We start from the raw sequence: 19,060 nt of genomic DNA, 5'->3' as shown, positions 1-19,060 counted from the left end.
TGAGGGAACTAAAAGTATTTAGCAAGGACAGGGGGCTACCTGTGAAGAGGAGATCCACAAGGCAGGTTCTTGAGGCAACCCTGTACAGCTATGACGTACCACCCTGGGAAGCATCGCTGTCAGATCGTACCCACCCACCCCACCACCAAGCCCCATAGATGAAGCCCGGCTGGGAGTCCCTGCAGTCTTGCACAGCACCCCATTCAACCACAGTGGTGCAAGAAGACCCACAGACATGAGGAATGTCTTCAGCTAAATTGCAGAACTGGGCTCCTAGCCCCCCCCACTGAGAAATATAAAACTGTTAAACGGAAATGATAATCTGTGATGTGGCCCGCTGTCTACAGTGCACTGGTGGGAGCCACCTTGGAGTCGGGAGCCAGGTTCCCTACCCACATACGATAGGTCCCAGGTGGATCGGCGTAATCAATGTGATTGTTTAAGACCCTGAAGAATAACCATGACTAACTCACACAATAGTAAAAAAGACTTCTCTATCAAAGATCTACTCGCCAAACTCACGAGCAAAGGAGGTGACCCTGTCGGCATCATCACAGACAGAGGATAGTACAACAGAGCAGGGAGGAGACGATGTACCGATTACATGGGATTTCTTGGAGGTCCCTTTTTGGCACCCTAAGAGCCACCATCACAACCATCCAACAGGAAATAGCGGCAGACATTAAAGACCTCCGAAGGGAAATGGGTGAACTTGTTCAAAGAGGGCAGTTAGACCAACGAAGATGGAAAGCAGTACGGAAAGAGCGGCCCTGCTGCATCAACTCCAAAGACATGAAACCAGAGAATCTGATAACGCTTGACAACCACTGCCTCCAAGAACTTTCCACTAAGGACTTCCTTTCATGAGTAATAGGCAGGATGTTCTTCTGTTCTATACAGTGTCTGTTCAGATCTCCGTTCCTGTCATCAGGAGTGGAGTTATCCAGGCAGCGGAGTTCCCCGACATGGTGAAGTTGTGGACAATTGACTAAGGGTGGGCGGCCAGCTACGCTCCGTGCACGGAGTGCACGTAGTGCCGTCTCCTACGCATTTTGCGTAGCGGGCGTAGCCAGGCGGCACTACGCGCGCTCCGCAGACGGTGCGTAGCCGGCCGCCACCCGCCTCCCTCCCGCCCTCCCTAAATACTTAACTAAAAGGATAGTAAGCTTTTAAAAACACTTACCTTGTCTGCCGCGTCCCCGGGGCTCCCTCTCGCCGTCCCGCGATTCGCGCCGCCATTTCAGATACTAATGCCCATGCGCGGGCGCCCGCGCATTAGTATCTGAATCGGTGGCGGCGCGAATCGTGGGACGGCGAGAGGGAGCCCCGGGGACGCGGCAGACAAGGTAAGTGTTTTTAAAAGCTTACTATCCTTTTAGTTAAGTATTTAGGGAGGGCGGGAGGGAGGCGGGCGGCGCGTAGTGGGGCTACGCGGAGTGCGCGGGTGGGCGTAGTTCTGTGCCCACTTCGCGTAGCTCCGCGGAGCCCCACTCCGCACACTACGCCCAGGGTTACAATTGACCCCAGCGACTGTGCCACTTCATGTATCAGGCGAGCCAGAGAATGTGCTTTGCTTGATCCCTTCTCTCTAAATCTTTTCTTTGCCCTTCTATTACATTACCTACAGATGCAGATAGTCACATCCCCACTTTGATTAGCGACCACCCCCCAGGGTAGCAATGGAGACAAATGTTACAGGCCCTCTACATTGCTACTTCCCACAGGTAGGCACAATGGTTAAAATACTCAGTTACAATGGGCCCGATTCACAGAATAAACTTAGGACTAAATCCTAAACTTACTACTATTTGGTATTCACAGAATGCACTTACTACTTTCGGGATTCACAGAGTGAACTTACTACTTTCGGGATTCACAGAATAAACTTACTACTTTCGGTATTCACAGAATAGATTTAAGACTACTAACTCTAAGTCCGAACTCGGGCCGGAAATTCCGGCCCAGGGGCGGAGCTTCCGGCTTGGGGGCGGAGCTTGCGGCCCGGAGGCGGAGCTTGCAGCCCGGAGGTGGAGATTTCAGCCATGGCTAAAATCCCCAACTCCGAGCCAGAAGCCCCGCCTCCAAGCCGCAAGCTCCGCCTCTGGGCCGCAAGCTCCACCCCCAAGCCGGAAGCTCTGCCCCCAAGGCGGAAGCTCCGCCTCCGGGACGGAATTTCCAGCCCGAGTTCGGACTTATAGTTAGTAGTCTTAAATCTATTCTGAGAATACCGAAAGTAGTAAGTTTATTCTGTGAAATCCAAAAGTAGTAAGTTCACTCTGTGAATACCAAATAGTAGTAAGTTTAGGATTTAGTCTTAAGTTCATTCTGTGAATCGGGCCCAATTTGAGGGGCCTCAACGCACTGGCAAAATGCATGGCCCTTCTATTCATATTACGAGAATCCAAGTGCGACATATGTTTGCTTTAAGAAACCTACCTTCTTAAGGCAGATTGGCATTGCCAGCATTCCCGTTGGTCTGAATGCCAATATTTCTCATGTAGTATGGGAAAGAAGGTAGGTGTCACGATCTTATTAGCCTCACACTTCGCTGGCAGGGTAGTACAAACACAAGCTGAAATCCCCAGCCACCTTCTCTGCATCTCCACTGAGTCATTCACGTTCACAATTGCCACTATCTATGCTCCCAATGAGCATCAAGAGACCTTCAACCTAGAAGCGTTGCGCCATGTAATGCTGCCACAGACATCAAAGTTTTAATAGAAGGGACCATAACTTGGTCATGGATAACAATTGGACAGGTCGGTGCAATGGGTGGGACATATGAAAAGCAGCGAGTCTACCAAGACCCCCCAATGCTGCCCGGCGCAGGGTCACCTTTAATTCACTTTGGATTTGCTATCAAAATAATGAGGCAGGCGCTGGAACTAGAAAGGCAAGAAAAAGGTTTATAACTCTCGAGAGGAGACCACGTCAACTGCAGACACCTGGATGTCTCAGGGGGGTGTTCTAACTGCATCTCTTTTGGCTCTTCCTTTTATACAGGTTTGACACAATGCATCTGTTTTATTAACATGGTTACACAAGCTTGAGTGCCCGGGCAGGTTCCCACACAAACTCAACTGTGATTATCCCCCTACCCAGGTCAAAACAGACAATGTTATCTCGCAGCTGGACCTTTCTTCAGGGTCTAAAACATGTGAGACCGGCCAGAATAAGAGTCCGTTCTGTTGATTAAAACAGGTCCCATTGTCGGCAAAAACAAGTTGTGCTGTGTGCAGTGCAATAAACCATGTTTGCAAGAGTCTGCTTGGTATTTGGAACCTGTTTGTGTAAGAGTGTCCATGGGTTTGCCTGTAAACAGAGATGAGGGGGAAAACGAGTTTGTGGCAGCAAGTGGTGTTGATGTTCGTCGTGGCAATAGAGTTTATAGCCCCCAGCTCACATACCAGGTTGGTCAGAGGGATGTTAGTAAGGGCAGGGTGAAACAAAGGTGACCAACAGAGTACAAAATGGCTGTGATGTGTAAAATGGCTGCAGCTTACGTGCACATAGAAATACCCACTAAGCAAGATGGTGCAGGCAATGTTCACGACCGTCATTTTCCTTTAACAATATGCTGTGGTGAACATAAATGAACGCCGCTTATGTACACCTAAAGTTTATCGATTTCAACAGACAGATGGGCGCACTGACTCCTCAAGGTTGCCAACAACTTACTGAGTATGGTCTCACTGATGTCTGACGCCAGCGCCATCCTACAAAGAAGACCTACTCCTTTTCAGCAGCCCACCACTCTTATGCACAAATTAATTTCTTCCTGGTGGCACCCCGCTTGTTGGCGTCCCTTCAAGATGCTGACATCGGGGTTGCTGATAATTTCCCGATACAAGTCATACTCATAGGCCCGTCCTCTCTCCCCAGAGCCACTCCTGGCATATTAACCAGAAACTTATCACATACGCAGTGACAGTTACTGAAATTACAGAAGCAATCAAGGTTGTTTTGGAGACCAATGACACAATAGCATTGCTATAGGACACTTTGAAAGCGGTGATCCATGGGCATTTAATATATGAGAAAGAGCAACGTTGGGTCTATAGATTGTCGACCCATAAAACAGGCCTTAATGACAACATTCCGTGGGCATCAGTACTTAAATGAATCAGACCGTATGTATTCACCAACCCCAGTACATCCGTGTGAACAGCGTCATACAACAGGCTTACCCCACAGGGTAACCCACCTAAGTAGTTACCAGTCGTATAATGAATACCCCTTTTCACTCACTCTCATGACATAAAATGGGATGTCTACATTAAAGTACCCCGCCATTGGACACCACCTATGGAATGTCTAATTACCCATTCCCTTACTGCATTGACCCATCCCTGTCTTTTTCCACCGGGAACCTAGCCGGAGCAATCACCACATTACTGATGATTTTTGTACCGCATTTGGCAACTGTCACCCCTAATTTGATAGTATGCCAGTGCACCTAATGACATATGGCATGAATATGCCATCCTTATTATTTAATTTGAACGTAGCGCTTTAATTTGGTGCCTCACCACTAATCCCGGAGCCCAGGATCGAACACCACCCTAAGAAGTATAATGTGAACCTGCACGGCCTCCATAGCCGATGCAGTCTCCCCGGCTCCCATGGAAACGCCCCACGTGCTTGGGACTTTGCCCCGCCCCACACGGAAGTGGAACTTCTTCATTTCAGTCCCCGTGCGCCCGGTCTCAATGTTGCAGGGCGGCGGACCTGAGTAGGTTTACGGCTTCAAACCTCACATCGAAACTGTAAGTAGAATCCTTGTCAGATCAGCTCATAGCCGCAGAACTACCACGGGCATTACTAATCAACTACGCTCCGTAGTTCTTCTCCCCAGATACGGCGATAATTCATTTGCCGGCACCCACAACGCTATTCGTGAAACGGTATACTATTTTCGTTTCAGAATACGTTTCTAGACCGAGGATAACCTTTCCCTGCCCTATGATGTCTATCAATACCCCACTGAGAGTAGGCCTCATATTACCAACTATATGTCTGTTTGTCCAACATGTTTTATGTCAGTATGTTTATGTTAAGTTTGTGAAGTATGGCAGCTCATGCACTATCTATTTAGATACAGCCTCGCCCTCACGATTCTGTATGCGAGATATGATCACGCCACATAAATTTGATGAGAAGCACGTGAGTTCATAATAATTATAGGTACCACACAGCACGCACAATTGATAAGCTTGCAATGTGTGGTAAATATCAACAGCTCAACCACGGCCAAGTACAAACACGTCCTTTCACTGAAAAGGCACACCCAACAGCCCTTTGCGCCCTGACTTTTTGTGAGGCCAAGCAATCAGATTTTCCTAATGGGATTGACAGCATGCAGGCACGACCTTGAGACACTGCACAACGTTACAGGCATGTAAAAGTCTAAATTTTGACGCTTGTTTTTACCTCCTTTACAGGTATTTTGATCATTTTTATGCTTACCCACTGTGGTATAAGCTGACACCACAGGCACACTTTTGCCCTTCTGTGGTTCCAGAGAGTAGGATTGGGTGCGTCTTTTAGGGGACGCAGACCGTCCACTCCTCTGGTTTTTTGGTCCTGAAGAAAACCTGGTTAATCAATACCTTTACGGTTGAAACATGTAGACCAGACACACATAGAGATACACGGGTCATAATCACCCTCACTTTATCTCGCCATTGTTTTTAACATTGTCCAGTTGCTTGAAAATAAAAATTTTGTTTCTCCCAAGTTAAACCAGGACAATTTTTAACACACCTATTTTTTGTTTATGCACCTTCACTCACAACCTGCTCCACTGTAAACAGGTGTTGTAGCACACCCTGATGGCGCTAGGTCATTAGGGTGGACCCCAATGATGAAGCATGTCACCACTAGGTGGTGAGTGAGGGGTTTTTTAACAAAAGGAGAATTTTCTCACTTTTGTACAATCACACACCCCATTAGGAATCTTTAATTCCACGCCGGTGGTACTCCTCTTTTTGTTTCCATTTAATATTGATCACTGCTCGCTTCAAATCGTGAGAGACGGGACAAACAAGTTGGTTGGGAGGGAAAGGGGAGGGAGCTAGAAGAAACACATAAGCAAACAGGCTCTTATCAAGTCTGCCGACAGCTCACTGTGGCACGGAAGCCGCTTTAAACTTTGGACATGGACAGGGCGGAATATGCCCGATTACAAACCAAACAAACATTATACATCGGTTAACAAAGCGGGCAGCATATTTGCACATCACCTCCAAACACAGGCGAACAGACAAAGGGCGGCCGAGATAGATAGATCACAGGGAACTCGGCTATGTCAAGTTGATCATATTGCCCAAGCATTATGGCATTTTTCCACTTGCCACCGTGTTTCATAAAAATCCTTCGTCTCAGAACGCCGATCGCGCTTCCGTGTTGCGATCGGCGTTCTGAGACGAAGGATTTTTATGAAACACGGTGGCACGAAACCGAGTAGAAACATACGCTCAGATTGACGCTATTTTCGATGCTAAGAATGGATTTCATTGCTGCTCCCTGAGGAAGGGCCGTCAATATGCCCGGAATGCATTGGAGTATATGACAGCAATGATGTCATAGTAAATACATGTGATACTGAACATGAATTATTGAATGAAAGATGAATTCAAGAAATATATGAATAAAACCAAGAATTAACTCAAATTCAAATCAGTGTGGAATCCTCATTTTCCAAATAGAGGAGATTAACTTGTGTGCCCAGGGGGATGCGACTAATGCACCATTGGAAGCACGTTGTTTTTAAGAAATCCTGGATGCCATTGATAAAATGTATGACACTACACTTCCTAGATTCCTGAATTATGTCCTACTGGGCTTCCCCAACACCCTGACCTATTCCTATGATCTATGCTGAATGGGCAATTACTTTAACTATATGTGGTGCTAAATAAGCCCTTCTGCTTGCTGGGGCACAACCAAAATACCAACTCACATCGATTGGCTTCATAAAATCTGGAACCTTTTGGGAATGGTAAATCTTACATCGGTTTCCGAGCAACGGTTACCTCAATTTGATAAAACCTGGGGTCCCTGCATGCAATTCCTTACAGAGGAATTCAGAAAACTGACCTGTCAGGCATACCTACGATGACTTTGCCTTATACCAGCGGAACACACTACTGTTTCACTCTCCCTCACACAACGCACACAATTATAAATGCCATTGAGTAGATGTGGCCTTTTACTGAGGAGAAGCATTAAACTACCTGCTCACTACACACCTGGTACCCCATCCCACCTCACTCTTATCCCCCTCTACCGATCATTCCCTTGCTTACTCTTGGTCCTCACCAGCCAGTGGATGTAGGTGAGATATTTTGTAATGCTTTTTTTCTCCTTTTTTGTTATACGAAAAACAAAAAATATGCTTTAAACCTAATGAATTCCGGGAGAGAGGATGATGTTTGAAAGTGAAGGGGAGGTTGTTCCAGGACTTGGCGGCAAGATAGGAGAAGGATCGTCCTCCACTGTAGCTTCGGCGGATGCGGGGAGTGTGTCCGAGGGCAAGGGAGGCAGAGGACAGGTGTCTGGAGAGTTGGTGGAAGTTCAGGTGGTGGTTAATGTATGCTGGTCCTTGGTCATGGAGGTTCTTGTAGGCATGTGTCAGAATCTTGAATTGGCATGTGTTCTGGCTGAGGAGTCAGTGGAGGTTCCTGAGGTCGGCGGGGATGTGGGTCTGTTTGGGGAGATCAAAGATGAGTCTGGTAGCCGAGTTCTTGAGTCTCTTCAGGACTTGGGTTTGGTGATTCCGGAGTATAAAGACGTATTTTAAAGAATCACGGACACCTTATTAGAGGCGACCCCACAATAGGACCTTATACTAAGAAGTATCCTGAAATAACACATAGGAAATCTAAATCTTTAAAAGATCAAATTGTAAGAAGTGAATATCAAGAGAACACTGGAAATCAAACCTTATCACATTTTCAAAAATGTGACTAAAATAAATAAGTATAATTAACATAATTAATCTATTACTAATAAGTTATTTAATTACTTAACTTCACCCCACCTCTACTAACCAGCCTTCATCTAATATATAACTAAATATAATTATTTCATAATTTAAATAATCAAATTATTAATTCTTTAATTACCCTACCCAACTTATACCCCTATAAACTCAGCAGCCCATGTTTTATAACTTAAAAAATATATTCCACAATTAACATAATAAATAATCAATTAAATAATAGTAAATTAATCATTACTTATACTTAACTTCCCACCTTAAACCCGTACAAATCTAGCAACCCAGTATGACGTTACAAATTACTATTAGCAATTCAATTAAAAATCACTTAAAACTACAAACTATATTTAAAATTATAATTACCAATTAGAAAGCAATATTAACACATTAAAAGAATATATATGATCTAAAACACAGATAAATAAAAAAATGATATTTTTTCCAACTATATTATTGAAAACGATATTAAGAAAGATATTCTTGACAACAATATTTCTGCATCACAATATTTTTGTATCATGATTTTGTTACTGATATTTCGGTAACTCAATACTCAAAACTCAATATTTTATCCAAATACCTCTAGGTGTAACCCATCTGCTTGAATCAGCCTCGAGGCCTCGGCGTCCTTCCTCTTTTCCTTTAGGGTTCCAGGTCTGGGCTTGCCTGGTGGTGTTTGATGTGGGCCTGAGGAAGGTGTGACCTATCTAGCCACAAAGTCTTTTAATAATGTATTCATTCACAGGGAGTTGGAAAGCCTGCTGCCATATGGATTTGGAGGATTTTCCTCAGACAGGTGTTGATAAAGGTCTGGATTTTGTTGGTGGCAGTCACTGTTGTCCTCCAAGTGTCTGCTCCATACAGAAGGACCAAATTTGAATTGGTATTAAAAAACACGTGATCTCGGTTTGCAGCATTAGGTCCTTGGACCTCAGATCTTCTTTAGATGAATGAAGGCAGCCGTTCCTTTGCCGATTCTTACCTTCACGTTGGAGTCTGTGCTGCCCTACTTGCCTACGACATTGCCCAGGTAGGAGTAGGCCTCAACCTCATCTAGCACAACGCGTGCAACAGTGACTGCAGTTGTGCTGGCTGTGTTGGCCTTCAGGAAATTTTGTTTTTTTAACTGTGGATGTTGAGTCCAATTTGTGCTGGTGTGGCTGCCACATTGTCGGTCTTGTCTTGCCTTGCATCTGCAGATGAGAATGGCCAAGTTGTTTGCCAAGACCAGGTCATCAAGCTGCATCCAAGGTTTCCACTGGATCCCATTTCTACTTCTTGCTGTGAAGGTCTTCATGATCTAGTCTATGTCCAGCAGGAAGAGAAGAGGTTCGAACAAACAACCATGGAGGACTCTGGTCCTCACTTGGAAGGCTTCTGTGAGTTGTCCTCCATGGACTATCTTGCAGGTCATTCCCTCTTAAGAGTTGCTCATGATTCTTACAGGTTTATCTGGTTGGTTGCCCCAACATTTTTCCTTTTCTTTTCTACCTCCCTCCCTCCCTCACCTCAAACTTTTTTATTGCTCCCCTGACACTCAGTCAACTCCATAATCCCCCAGTTGTGACTTCTACATTCATCAGCTCTTCCACTGCAAAAACATAGATCTTCAGCAGCAGCAATAATGTGCCAGACTGCTCCATTTTCAAAACATGCTTTTTGAGTAATTTTTTTATTTACTGCTCCAAGATTGCTGTCCACCATCTTGGAACAATACAGTTAAAAATGGTGGCTCTGTCACACATGCGTAGTGATGCATGTGCACACATAAGTCATGATGCTGGGCCACCGTAACAAAATATGTTGCAAGTGACAAACACCATTCCATTTTTTTGCTGATGCACCAAGTCATCAGCAAAAGGCATTTTTTTTCTTCAGTTGCCAATATTGAACAGCATCCGCAAAACACATTAGCAAAGCCAAAATGCCTTCGTGGGCAGTCCAAAGGCAGAATCTATTGGTTTTCCAAATGCTTATTCAATTCAGGTTCCTAAAAATAAAATACATGAATACATAATCATACTGCACAATATATTAATTTGCCAGAGTATTATCAACTTACCTAAAAATTGGACTGCACATTTAGACTCCCCATTGACGTTGTTGCTGTAGCCAGTGACCTTATATTCATCGTCATAATCTGAAATCCAAGAAATATATCATTTGTTCTCATCAAAAGAACTTTATCATGGAAATTCCATTATGTTTCAGGAGAAAACGTGTTAATGCCAGACCAGTAAATAAACATAACTTTTGAAACTACAACACTGAAATAAAAGCCATCTATATGGCACACAGCAGACATCTTGGTTATTATTAGAATGTAAGAAATCTAACCTAAAAATGGTTGTGCAAAAACTAGGCAGTTTTATCATCTGGGTAAATACTGTTACCACATAGTATTGGTATTTTGATTATTGGTTTTAGCATCCAGTTCTATTTATTCTCATTGAGAATGTAGAATAATGTGTGGGAACGGTACTGGCACGTGGTAAACTCCTACTATATTCCAATTATATCACTGTTTTTGCCTAACAGGTTTCTTTGGGTACTAGCTAAAGGAATACGTATGGCCAAAAATCTGGACAGAACACAAGTTGCACTCAGCTTTTAATGTTGTTTAACATTCACCGGTCCAAATGATAATTTTGAAAAATGGTGGCGCAATTTCCAGAAAAAAGGTCTACAAGTTGTAGGTGGTACTGACATTTCTGAAAATACATTTTCACATGGCCTATCATCTTCATATCATTTAAAAACCTATATACACATTTGACTTGCTGCAATTTTTACACCCGATAATTCCAAAGAGGAAGAGGCAGGGTGGGAGGATAAAAAATTTCACAAATCTCACAATCTTGGTAGTACAGAGCAGAGCTACACAGCTTTTACATAATCATGCAGCCTTTCTATTATTCAGGTTATGGAGACCTCGACGCTCATGACGAGCCCAGCTCGTCATGGAGTTTCCATTGATTTCAATGGAAATTACATGGAAGATCATCAGGTACCCTTAGCATCCAAGTGGTTAACCACTTGGATGCTAAGGGTACCTGATGATCTTCCATGTAATTTCCATTGAAATCAATGGAAACTCCATGACGAGCTGGGCTCGTCATGAGCGTTTAAACATTAGGACAGTAGGCGTAGAACAACAATATAACAAACTTGGGTTTCAGACACTACTAATCGAGATTATTACTCAAATAACACTAAATATAAACTTGACATGCGCTCATTTTATATCCTCAAAGTAGCTATTACTTTATGCAAATCAGCACTTTCTGCTACCAAATGCAATTTTTACATTTTGTGAAAATGAACTAATGCCCCCTTAAATAAAAGCTTGTATGCCTAGAACATTTTTAATACAAAAATAACATTTTGTTTTCAGTAAATATACATCGAGTTTCGAAACATCTAAGTGTCATTTACATCAAGCAGCGTACAGAATCAGATATGGTGTGCCTTGCAAGCTCACTATCTTCAGGCAATTGATAGCCACATATGTCAATACTTTCCACCACTAAGTAAGGGCCAGAACTGTATAGAATTTGGGGATCATCATGCAATGGGTGTTCACAACAGATTAGAATGTATTACCATCATGTTAATAATGTCCACTTTATCCCAGGAAATTGCTCTATTATTCGAGGCTCAGTATTATACCAGGGTTGAATATCATTATCAAGCAATTTAACAGGGGTGAGAATGATCATGTCATGGGTGCACACAAACCAAGAATTACCACCATTATGCAACAGACATACTTGCACAAAGTTATGGGCATGTGCCATGGATTTCCACGATGTACCAAGAATTCTTTACCATCATACCAGGACCAGCATTATACCAGGAGTGTACACCATCATGACATATATGCTAGACACTGCCATGGCCAGCATTACCCGACAGGTGGGCACAGGCAGGTCATGGATGCCTACAATATGCCACGAATGACCAACAACTATGCCAGGGTGAGCATTACTCTATAGGTTGACAACATCATGCTATGGATACCAACAATGTGCAAGAAAAAATATAACATTTTCTTACAGCCAGCATTATAGAAGGTAAGAGCACCTAACCTCTATTAAGGCTCACAATCTATGTGATATACTAATGAAAAAGAGGATTCAAGAATAAAACTTAATAATTTCACTTTCAATGAGAGAGAAGGGTCGGTGGGAGTTACGTGCAACATGTATTGAGAAAATAATGCTAACTTGGTAGTTTTGTTTTTTTAAACCAGATTTTATTAATTTTCTAGACAATCATATCACATGCATCAACATTAATAGCAGAAGTTTCCTACAACAGGAAAACTACAACAGCCCTGAGGAAGACCTTCTTTGTAAATATACAGGTCCAACCCTGAAGGTCGAAACGCGTCGGCACACCACCCTACCCACTCACATCCCAAGGTCAAGAGCATCACTATTGCAGAGGCAACGGAAGTAATAAGAGACTATCAGATCAACCAACGTATAGTGGTTTGAACTCTGAGAAGAAATACAAACGTTTTCTCTGACCTTACCACCCTTCACTTTTTTACCTGGACCACAGAAATGTATAGAGGCTAAGTAGTGCATATCTCGATATATAAGGACTATGCAGTAGGACTTTATGGCACTAATATAATGTCATGGTGAAAATATTTGTTGTATGGTTATGCACTGTAGATAATTTAATTTCACAATTGTATATCGAGATAGAAGTATATATAAGGCTATAGTGTGTAATATGTTTGAAGAATTTGTACCAAAATAATGACAAAAAGAAAATAACTTTGAAGTAAAATTATTTTTCCAAAATGAAGGTTTTTTGATTATATATTGTGTATGTTTATGAATTAATATAAGTGTATGTTTGGTCACTGATCCATGTGATAAGAAAAACATAAAGAGACTAGTTCCCCACAGGTAGGGAATATTAAGGCCCTGCTTTTGAAAGAATAGTATGAATAAATTGTACTAGAGGTAACCTGTTATAATCCCCAAGTAATTCAGGCATCTGGGTTCCCATTGCAGGTTGCGGTATCATAGGAAATAGTTTTGACTTCTGCCAACTAACCTTTAGCCCTGATAGGCTGCCAAACTCCTCTAACATGTTCTGCCCTCCCCGCAGATCCCTCTCAAAATCCAGAAGGAATAGCAGGAGCTCATTAGCATATAAGGCCATGTGTTGCTGCGTTCCTCTCACCAGCAGATCTCTGTAGGTTTGTCCCTGCCTTACCCAGCAGGCCAGGGGCTCCCTGGCCAGAACAGTAGAGAGAGGGGGCACCCCTGTTGCATTCCTTGCCCCACTTCCTGTCTCCGGGTTACCACCCAGCCTATGTGCACCCATGCCGTTGGATTAGTGTACAATAAAACAGACACGCCGAGAAGTCAGCTCCCAGTCCCATCGCATCTAGTACTGCAGAAAGGAACGACCACTCAAGGCTGTCAAAGGCCTTCTCTGTGTCCACTGTGAACACCGTTGCCTCAGGTCTATCATAGTCCTGCGACTCCATGATGGGCAGGAGTCGTATGTTATATCACTGTATTTCGTCCCGGGGTGAACCTAGCCTGGTCGGAGCAATTTTGTCATGTGGGCCAGCAGGCGGGTCGCTAGGATCCTAATTCCTTTGTATTCCATGTCCAACATGGAAAGAGGCCTGTATGCTGTGCGGTCGTGCACCGACTTTCCAAGCTTTAGGATCGGTACGATAAGGGCTTCCCTGGAGCTCTCTGGCAGGATTTCCGCTCCGTTAGCCGCACAATACAGGGAGACTAGCCTAGGCGCCAGTTCAAAGGTATACACCGCGTAGAACTCCACCGGTAATCCATCAGTGCAGAAGGTCTTATTGCGTGCCATGTGTTTTATGGCCGCCCGTATTTTCTGGACTGTAATGTCCTCTCCCAGCTCTTCAGTCTCGTCTGACTCCAAGCTAGGCAGTCGTATCCCCGCCAAGTATTCCCTGGCTGCAGTCCCATCACTGCCAGCAGGGCTGCGGTATAGTTCAGCATAGTATTGCACAAAGATTTCATTGATTGCGTCTTGGGCGAAGCATCTATTACCTAGGTAATCGTCCAGTTCCACTATCGGGGAGTTCCTATTAGTGGGGTTAGCTATCCCCGCCAGGAGGGTCCCAGACTTGTTCCTTTCCGCATGCGTTCAGTCTAAGTACTTTTTGTAGTCAAAACCTCTGAGGCGTACCGTCTGTCGCGCTACTTCTTCCCTAGCGTCATGCACCTCTGACTGTAACTCCGGTTTCTCTGGGGTCTCTTTTTCTAACACTCTAAGGCGCTGCTCTGCCCCCGCTACCTCGGAGAGGAGTGTATGACTAATCCCAGTACCCTCCACTATGCAAGGACCTCTAAGAACCACCTTGAACGCATCCCATTTTGCCATTGGAGAAGAAGCGGTCCTTGCGTTGTCCTCAAAGTACTGTGCAATTTTTGCCTGAATCCATTCCCTAAATGCCTGGTCTTCGAACGCCTCCGGATGGAGCCTCCATTAAGGGATTGCAGGCCTGGGATGTGTCCATTTAAGTGTCATCATGACCGGGTTGTGATATTACATTGTTCGAGCCGGGTACTCGGCTAGACCCACGAGCTCTACACATCTGCAGTGCAAAAGAAGGTGTCTAAGCGGATGTGCAAATCGTGCATGGGGGAGAAGTAGACATAGTCTTGGTAGTGGGATGGAGCCTTCTCCAGGAGTCCAATAATCCCCAGTGATGCTGCCAGGTGGCGAACGCTTGCAGGGCTCGTGCTGTTATGGAGTCACGCAGCGTAGGATGGGATCGGCCTAAGCTTACGTCAGCCACCCTATTGAAGTCCCCTCCTATTAGTGTAGGGACAGTTATGTATGGGGCCAATTGGTGGGATAAGGGCTCAAAGAAGGCAAGTTGATCAGTGCTGGGGGCATATATACTTATAATATTTAAGTTGCTGCCTTCCAGGCGCCCCTTTACTACAACATATCGGCCCTATGGGCCCAGAACGGAATCTATCACCTGGATTGGGATCCCTGCCTGTATCCAAATAACGGTTCCCTTGGCGTATACGGAGTACGTGGTGTAATATGCCTGTCCTCTCCATCGTCTCTACAGTGCCCTCCCCTCTTTCTGTGTTAGGAGTGTCTCCTGGAGGAGAGCTATTTGTGCCCAACTTCTTCTGAGGTAAGATAGTACTTTATATCTTTTTGCCTTAGAGCCCATTCCTCGGATATTCCATGACATACATTTATATGTTTGTACCCCAGCCATCATTCCTGTTTCTAAATGGATTGCTCCATCCCTCCTCCCTTGTTCCCCTGTTTTGTGTGTAGGAGATACTCGGTCATCTTGTCTCAAATCTAGGGAGCGGTGCAACTCTAAGTCCCCTGAACTATGTAACTAAACAACCTCCCCAACTCCCACTCCCCAGGATAAGTAGGTGTGTGCCTCCCATCCAAACTATTAGAACTCGACTAACAGCAGCTGCCTCGCTGCTCAACTAATCTGGTGGGGTATGGCCTGTTGCTCACCTAGGCCTAGATCCGCCATCTAGTTCTGGCCAGACAGGGTTAGTCCACCCCCTCAGCCATCTCCGTTTTCCTCCTCCTGACCTGCCATTTCTACGAATCCCCCAGTCTGTTTTTGACTCTCGACTATCTCGGCTGGTGCTCAGATGATATTGTCCGCTGTCTGCGGCATCACCTGCGGGAGTTCAATGCTCTGTGCCTCAGACACTCTTGATGCATTGTCAGTGTCCAACTCTAGGAACGCATCCCCGCTTCCTGGGGTGGCAGTTCTGGTCCTTTGCCACTTATGAGCACCACCTCTTTCACCAAGTTCTATCACTCATTTTCCACCTCTTCTTGCATGGGCAAGTCTTGGTTGGTCCGCTTGCTGCGTGGTCTGCCACCACATGTCCGTTGCCTCCGTGGCTCTTGAGGAGGGCTTCTCCGCACCTGCACTCCTGCCAGTACCAAGCCTCTTGTGGGGTTTGGAAAAACACCGTCCCGCCCGCTATGACCACTCTCGAACTGGCACGATAGAGCATAGTGTATTTGTAGTACAGTTGGCAGAGTTTTGCTTCATTCTTGGATACGCTTCCCTCTGCTTCTGGACTTCTCTGGAGAAGTCCGGGAATATGCACACCACCATGTTACTCACCTGTAGTTCTCCATTGCGCCAAGCCCTTGCCAGAATATGGTCTCTGTCGCGGTAGTGGAGTAGTCTTGTCACAGCCCGCATGAGGGCTCCGGGTGCAGGCGGTCTTGCCGGGACTCAGTGCGCTCTTTCGAATGCGTAAAACGCAGACAACCCCTCCGGTGCCACTTCTTTGCTTATCCATTGTTCAAGGTACTCCAGCATATTGGTGCCTTCTACTTTTTCAGGGAGCCCCAAAATCCAGATTTTTCTGCAGGATCTGTTTTCATAGTCCTCCACTCTGAGTTCCAGAGTGTGCACCTTGGTTTTTAGGGTGGCCAATTGTTTTTTCATGGCTGAAATGTCTGGAGAGGTTTCCGCAACTTTCCACTCGTACGCTGTTACTCTCTCTGCTAGGCGCTTATGTTCATCTTGTAGAATGCTCAGGTCCGTGCCTATCGAGTCTATCTTCGCCTCTAGGCGCTCACTGGAGGATGTTATCACTTGCAAAATGTCTTGCAGGGTTGGGGTTTGCAAACATTCCATCTGGGACTGGGGGGGCCTCACATCCAACCATCGCGGCCTCCAACAATGATCCTTCTGTGCCCTTCTTCCGTGTGGCTTTCCCCATATTCTGCTTGCAGTTCGCACCAGTACTAAGAAGGCGCCTCATTCGAGCGCGGTTCAGCTGTGGCTAGTTCTCCAGATGTTCTCCTCCTCTGTCTTTGCTAAGGGTCCCCTAATTTCCAGAGTTCTGCTTCTCCGTGCCCATCAAGATTAACTCCCTCTTTCAGGGGGGACTGCGCTCCCAGCGCAGGCACATTTCGGCTGTCCTCCAGTCTATTCTAGTTGTTTTCGCTAGGGTGGCAGCTGTGCTTGGGGGTTCTCAAACCTCTTGTGTGGTCCTTATTTTGAGCACGTTCTGCGTTAGTTTCGGCGCCCTCCGTTTATTTTGACTGTCTGCCAAGTTGGCCCCCCACCTGTTCTCCTGTGTGCCGCAGCAATGCAGGGTTTCTCCTTTCTTTTCTCGGGGTGTTATGAGAACTGCTGATCGAATGAAATAGCAGCTATGGCCATTTTGCTGTTTTTATAAATTACTTTCCATAAAGCACTTTATTGAAGTTAGCAACTGGTTGAATTGAAATACAGTGAACCTGCTTTACCTATGAAGCCAGACCGGTATTTTTCTTGTCTGTTTCCCCTACACCCATTTTCTCAGAGATATTGTTGTTCCGTTCCGCTGAATTCTCTCTCATGTAGTTTTGTGCCTTCTTGGATGTGGGTGGCCCAGCATCTGAACCATAAATTCCCCTCTTGGTAGTCCAGCCATGCCTGGTGATTCATTCTGTAAGCTAATGACTGAAATAAAATTGCCATAACCTAGATTTGGACACTGATTCTCCCACCAAAACTGAACTGCCACTGTACTGTTCATAATCAGTAAACCCTTTGCAAACCTCGCTCGTAGAAAGCAATGGACTGTTTGCCTATGGAAGAAGTTCTGACTGAATATAGCTCTGCCCCACCCCACCACCCCCCAAAAAAACACCTTACCTTGACGAGCTATATGAGATCACTAATTGATTATGCTTAAAGCTTAAAACGTACGGATCTGGGTTTCCAGTGTTCCTGTTAGAGTTTTTAACAGCATTTTGTACTTAAGAAACTGTCCAGTTTCCCAATATATAGTTATGGAAGTGCTTAAATGTCCTGATAACTTGTGATCATAAGAAGCTAGCAACACTGGATCTTCACGCAAACAGAAGGTTAGGAAAAGAGTCACATTTATTGCTTAACTAGGTCTACCAAATTGGATTATGAATAGTTTCAGAAAGTGTATGGCAGGAATATACAGTTAAACTGCTCTCTATCACAGAGCTTCAAATGTGAGAAGGAACCAGAGTTCTCCTTAACTTGTATAAGCATGTTGTGATCACCAGGTGCAGAATGTCTTTTCTACATAACCCCTGGCGATATGTTTCCAGCAGGAGCAGTACCTCTGCTCTCGCAAAGCATGGAAAGTTAAATTCAACCAGAAACATTTCTCTCTTTGGATCTTTAGAACACGTCTGTAGGGGCACACTTGCTTTCTCATTAGGCATTTATTTATTTCGAGCAGGAGCATAAACACCTGCTTCTTTCAGCTATTTTAACTGTGTCCTATCGAGAGTCTAGGTTTATCCTGGAGCACATCTTTCTCCGATGAAGGCATATGGTGTCCAGTGAGAAATGCACACCAGCTCTCTCTCAAGCGATTTCGAAGTTATTAGCATGAACACAAATATTTGCTCCTTCTTGCTGTTTTAGGTGGCCTTTACTTAAAACTAAGCTTCAAATAGAGCATCTACTCTGTGTTGTTTCTGTAAGGCTGCTGCACACCTGTCCTGCCTATAGCCAAGTACATGTTTCTGGGGCAGCCAAAGCTGAAACAGAATGGGATCCCGCCGATTCCGGTTATGTTATGTTATGTTAAAATTTATTTCTTAAGCGCTCGTACGCCCGAAGGCTTCATGGCGCTATCGCAACATAACAATTTTAAATCTCAACAGTAAGCCTGATTAAAAAGCCAAGTTTTTAAAGAGCGTCTGAAAGTGAGGAGATCTGGACTCATTTTTAAAGAAAGCGGTAGCGAGTTCCAAAAAGTGGCTGCCAGATGGTCAAAACAGCAGCCGCCAAGGCACTTTTTCTTAAAAGGTGGAACAACCAATAAAGCTTTATAGGCAGATCGAAGGTTTAGTGAGGGGTTGTATCTAGAAACAAGGTTTTTTATAAATTTCGGAACTGTGTCCTGTAAAGTTTTAAAAATAATACATCCCGTTTTAAACGCAATTCGCTGTGCAACAGGCAGCCAATGGAGTGGTTTCAAGCCAGGTCTAATAGACTGCCATTTTGCCTGTTTAAGGATAAGCCTAGCAGCTTGGTTTTGAACAAGTTGGAGT

At 44.8% G+C, this 19,060-nt stretch overlaps 1 protein-coding gene across 3 annotated transcripts in view; it reads right to left on the bottom strand.

The window, feature by feature from the left end:
* The window catches only part of BEND7 (BEN domain containing 7), a 299,983-nt gene that overhangs the window by 243,463 nt on the left and 37,460 nt on the right, over window positions 1-19,060 (bottom strand). For all 3 annotated transcript variants that reach the window (XR_013606925.1, XM_078674216.1, XM_078674215.1), the window contains exon 2: window positions 10,065-10,142. Coding sequence is in view for 2 of the 3 variants with exons in the window: in XM_078674216.1 (XP_078530342.1) it covers window positions 10,065-10,142 (78 nt within the window). In the remaining variant the exon portion in view is untranslated. The remainder of the gene's footprint in view (window positions 1-10,064; window positions 10,143-19,060) is intronic.

This window comes from Lissotriton helveticus, chromosome 1_1 (genome assembly GCF_964261635.1).
Source record: "Lissotriton helveticus chromosome 1_1, aLisHel1.1, whole genome shotgun sequence".
NCBI lineage: Eukaryota > Metazoa > Chordata > Amphibia > Caudata > Salamandridae > Lissotriton > Lissotriton helveticus.
Note: the sequence above shows the minus strand (reverse complement) of the source record. Positions and strands in the feature narration are given on the sequence as shown.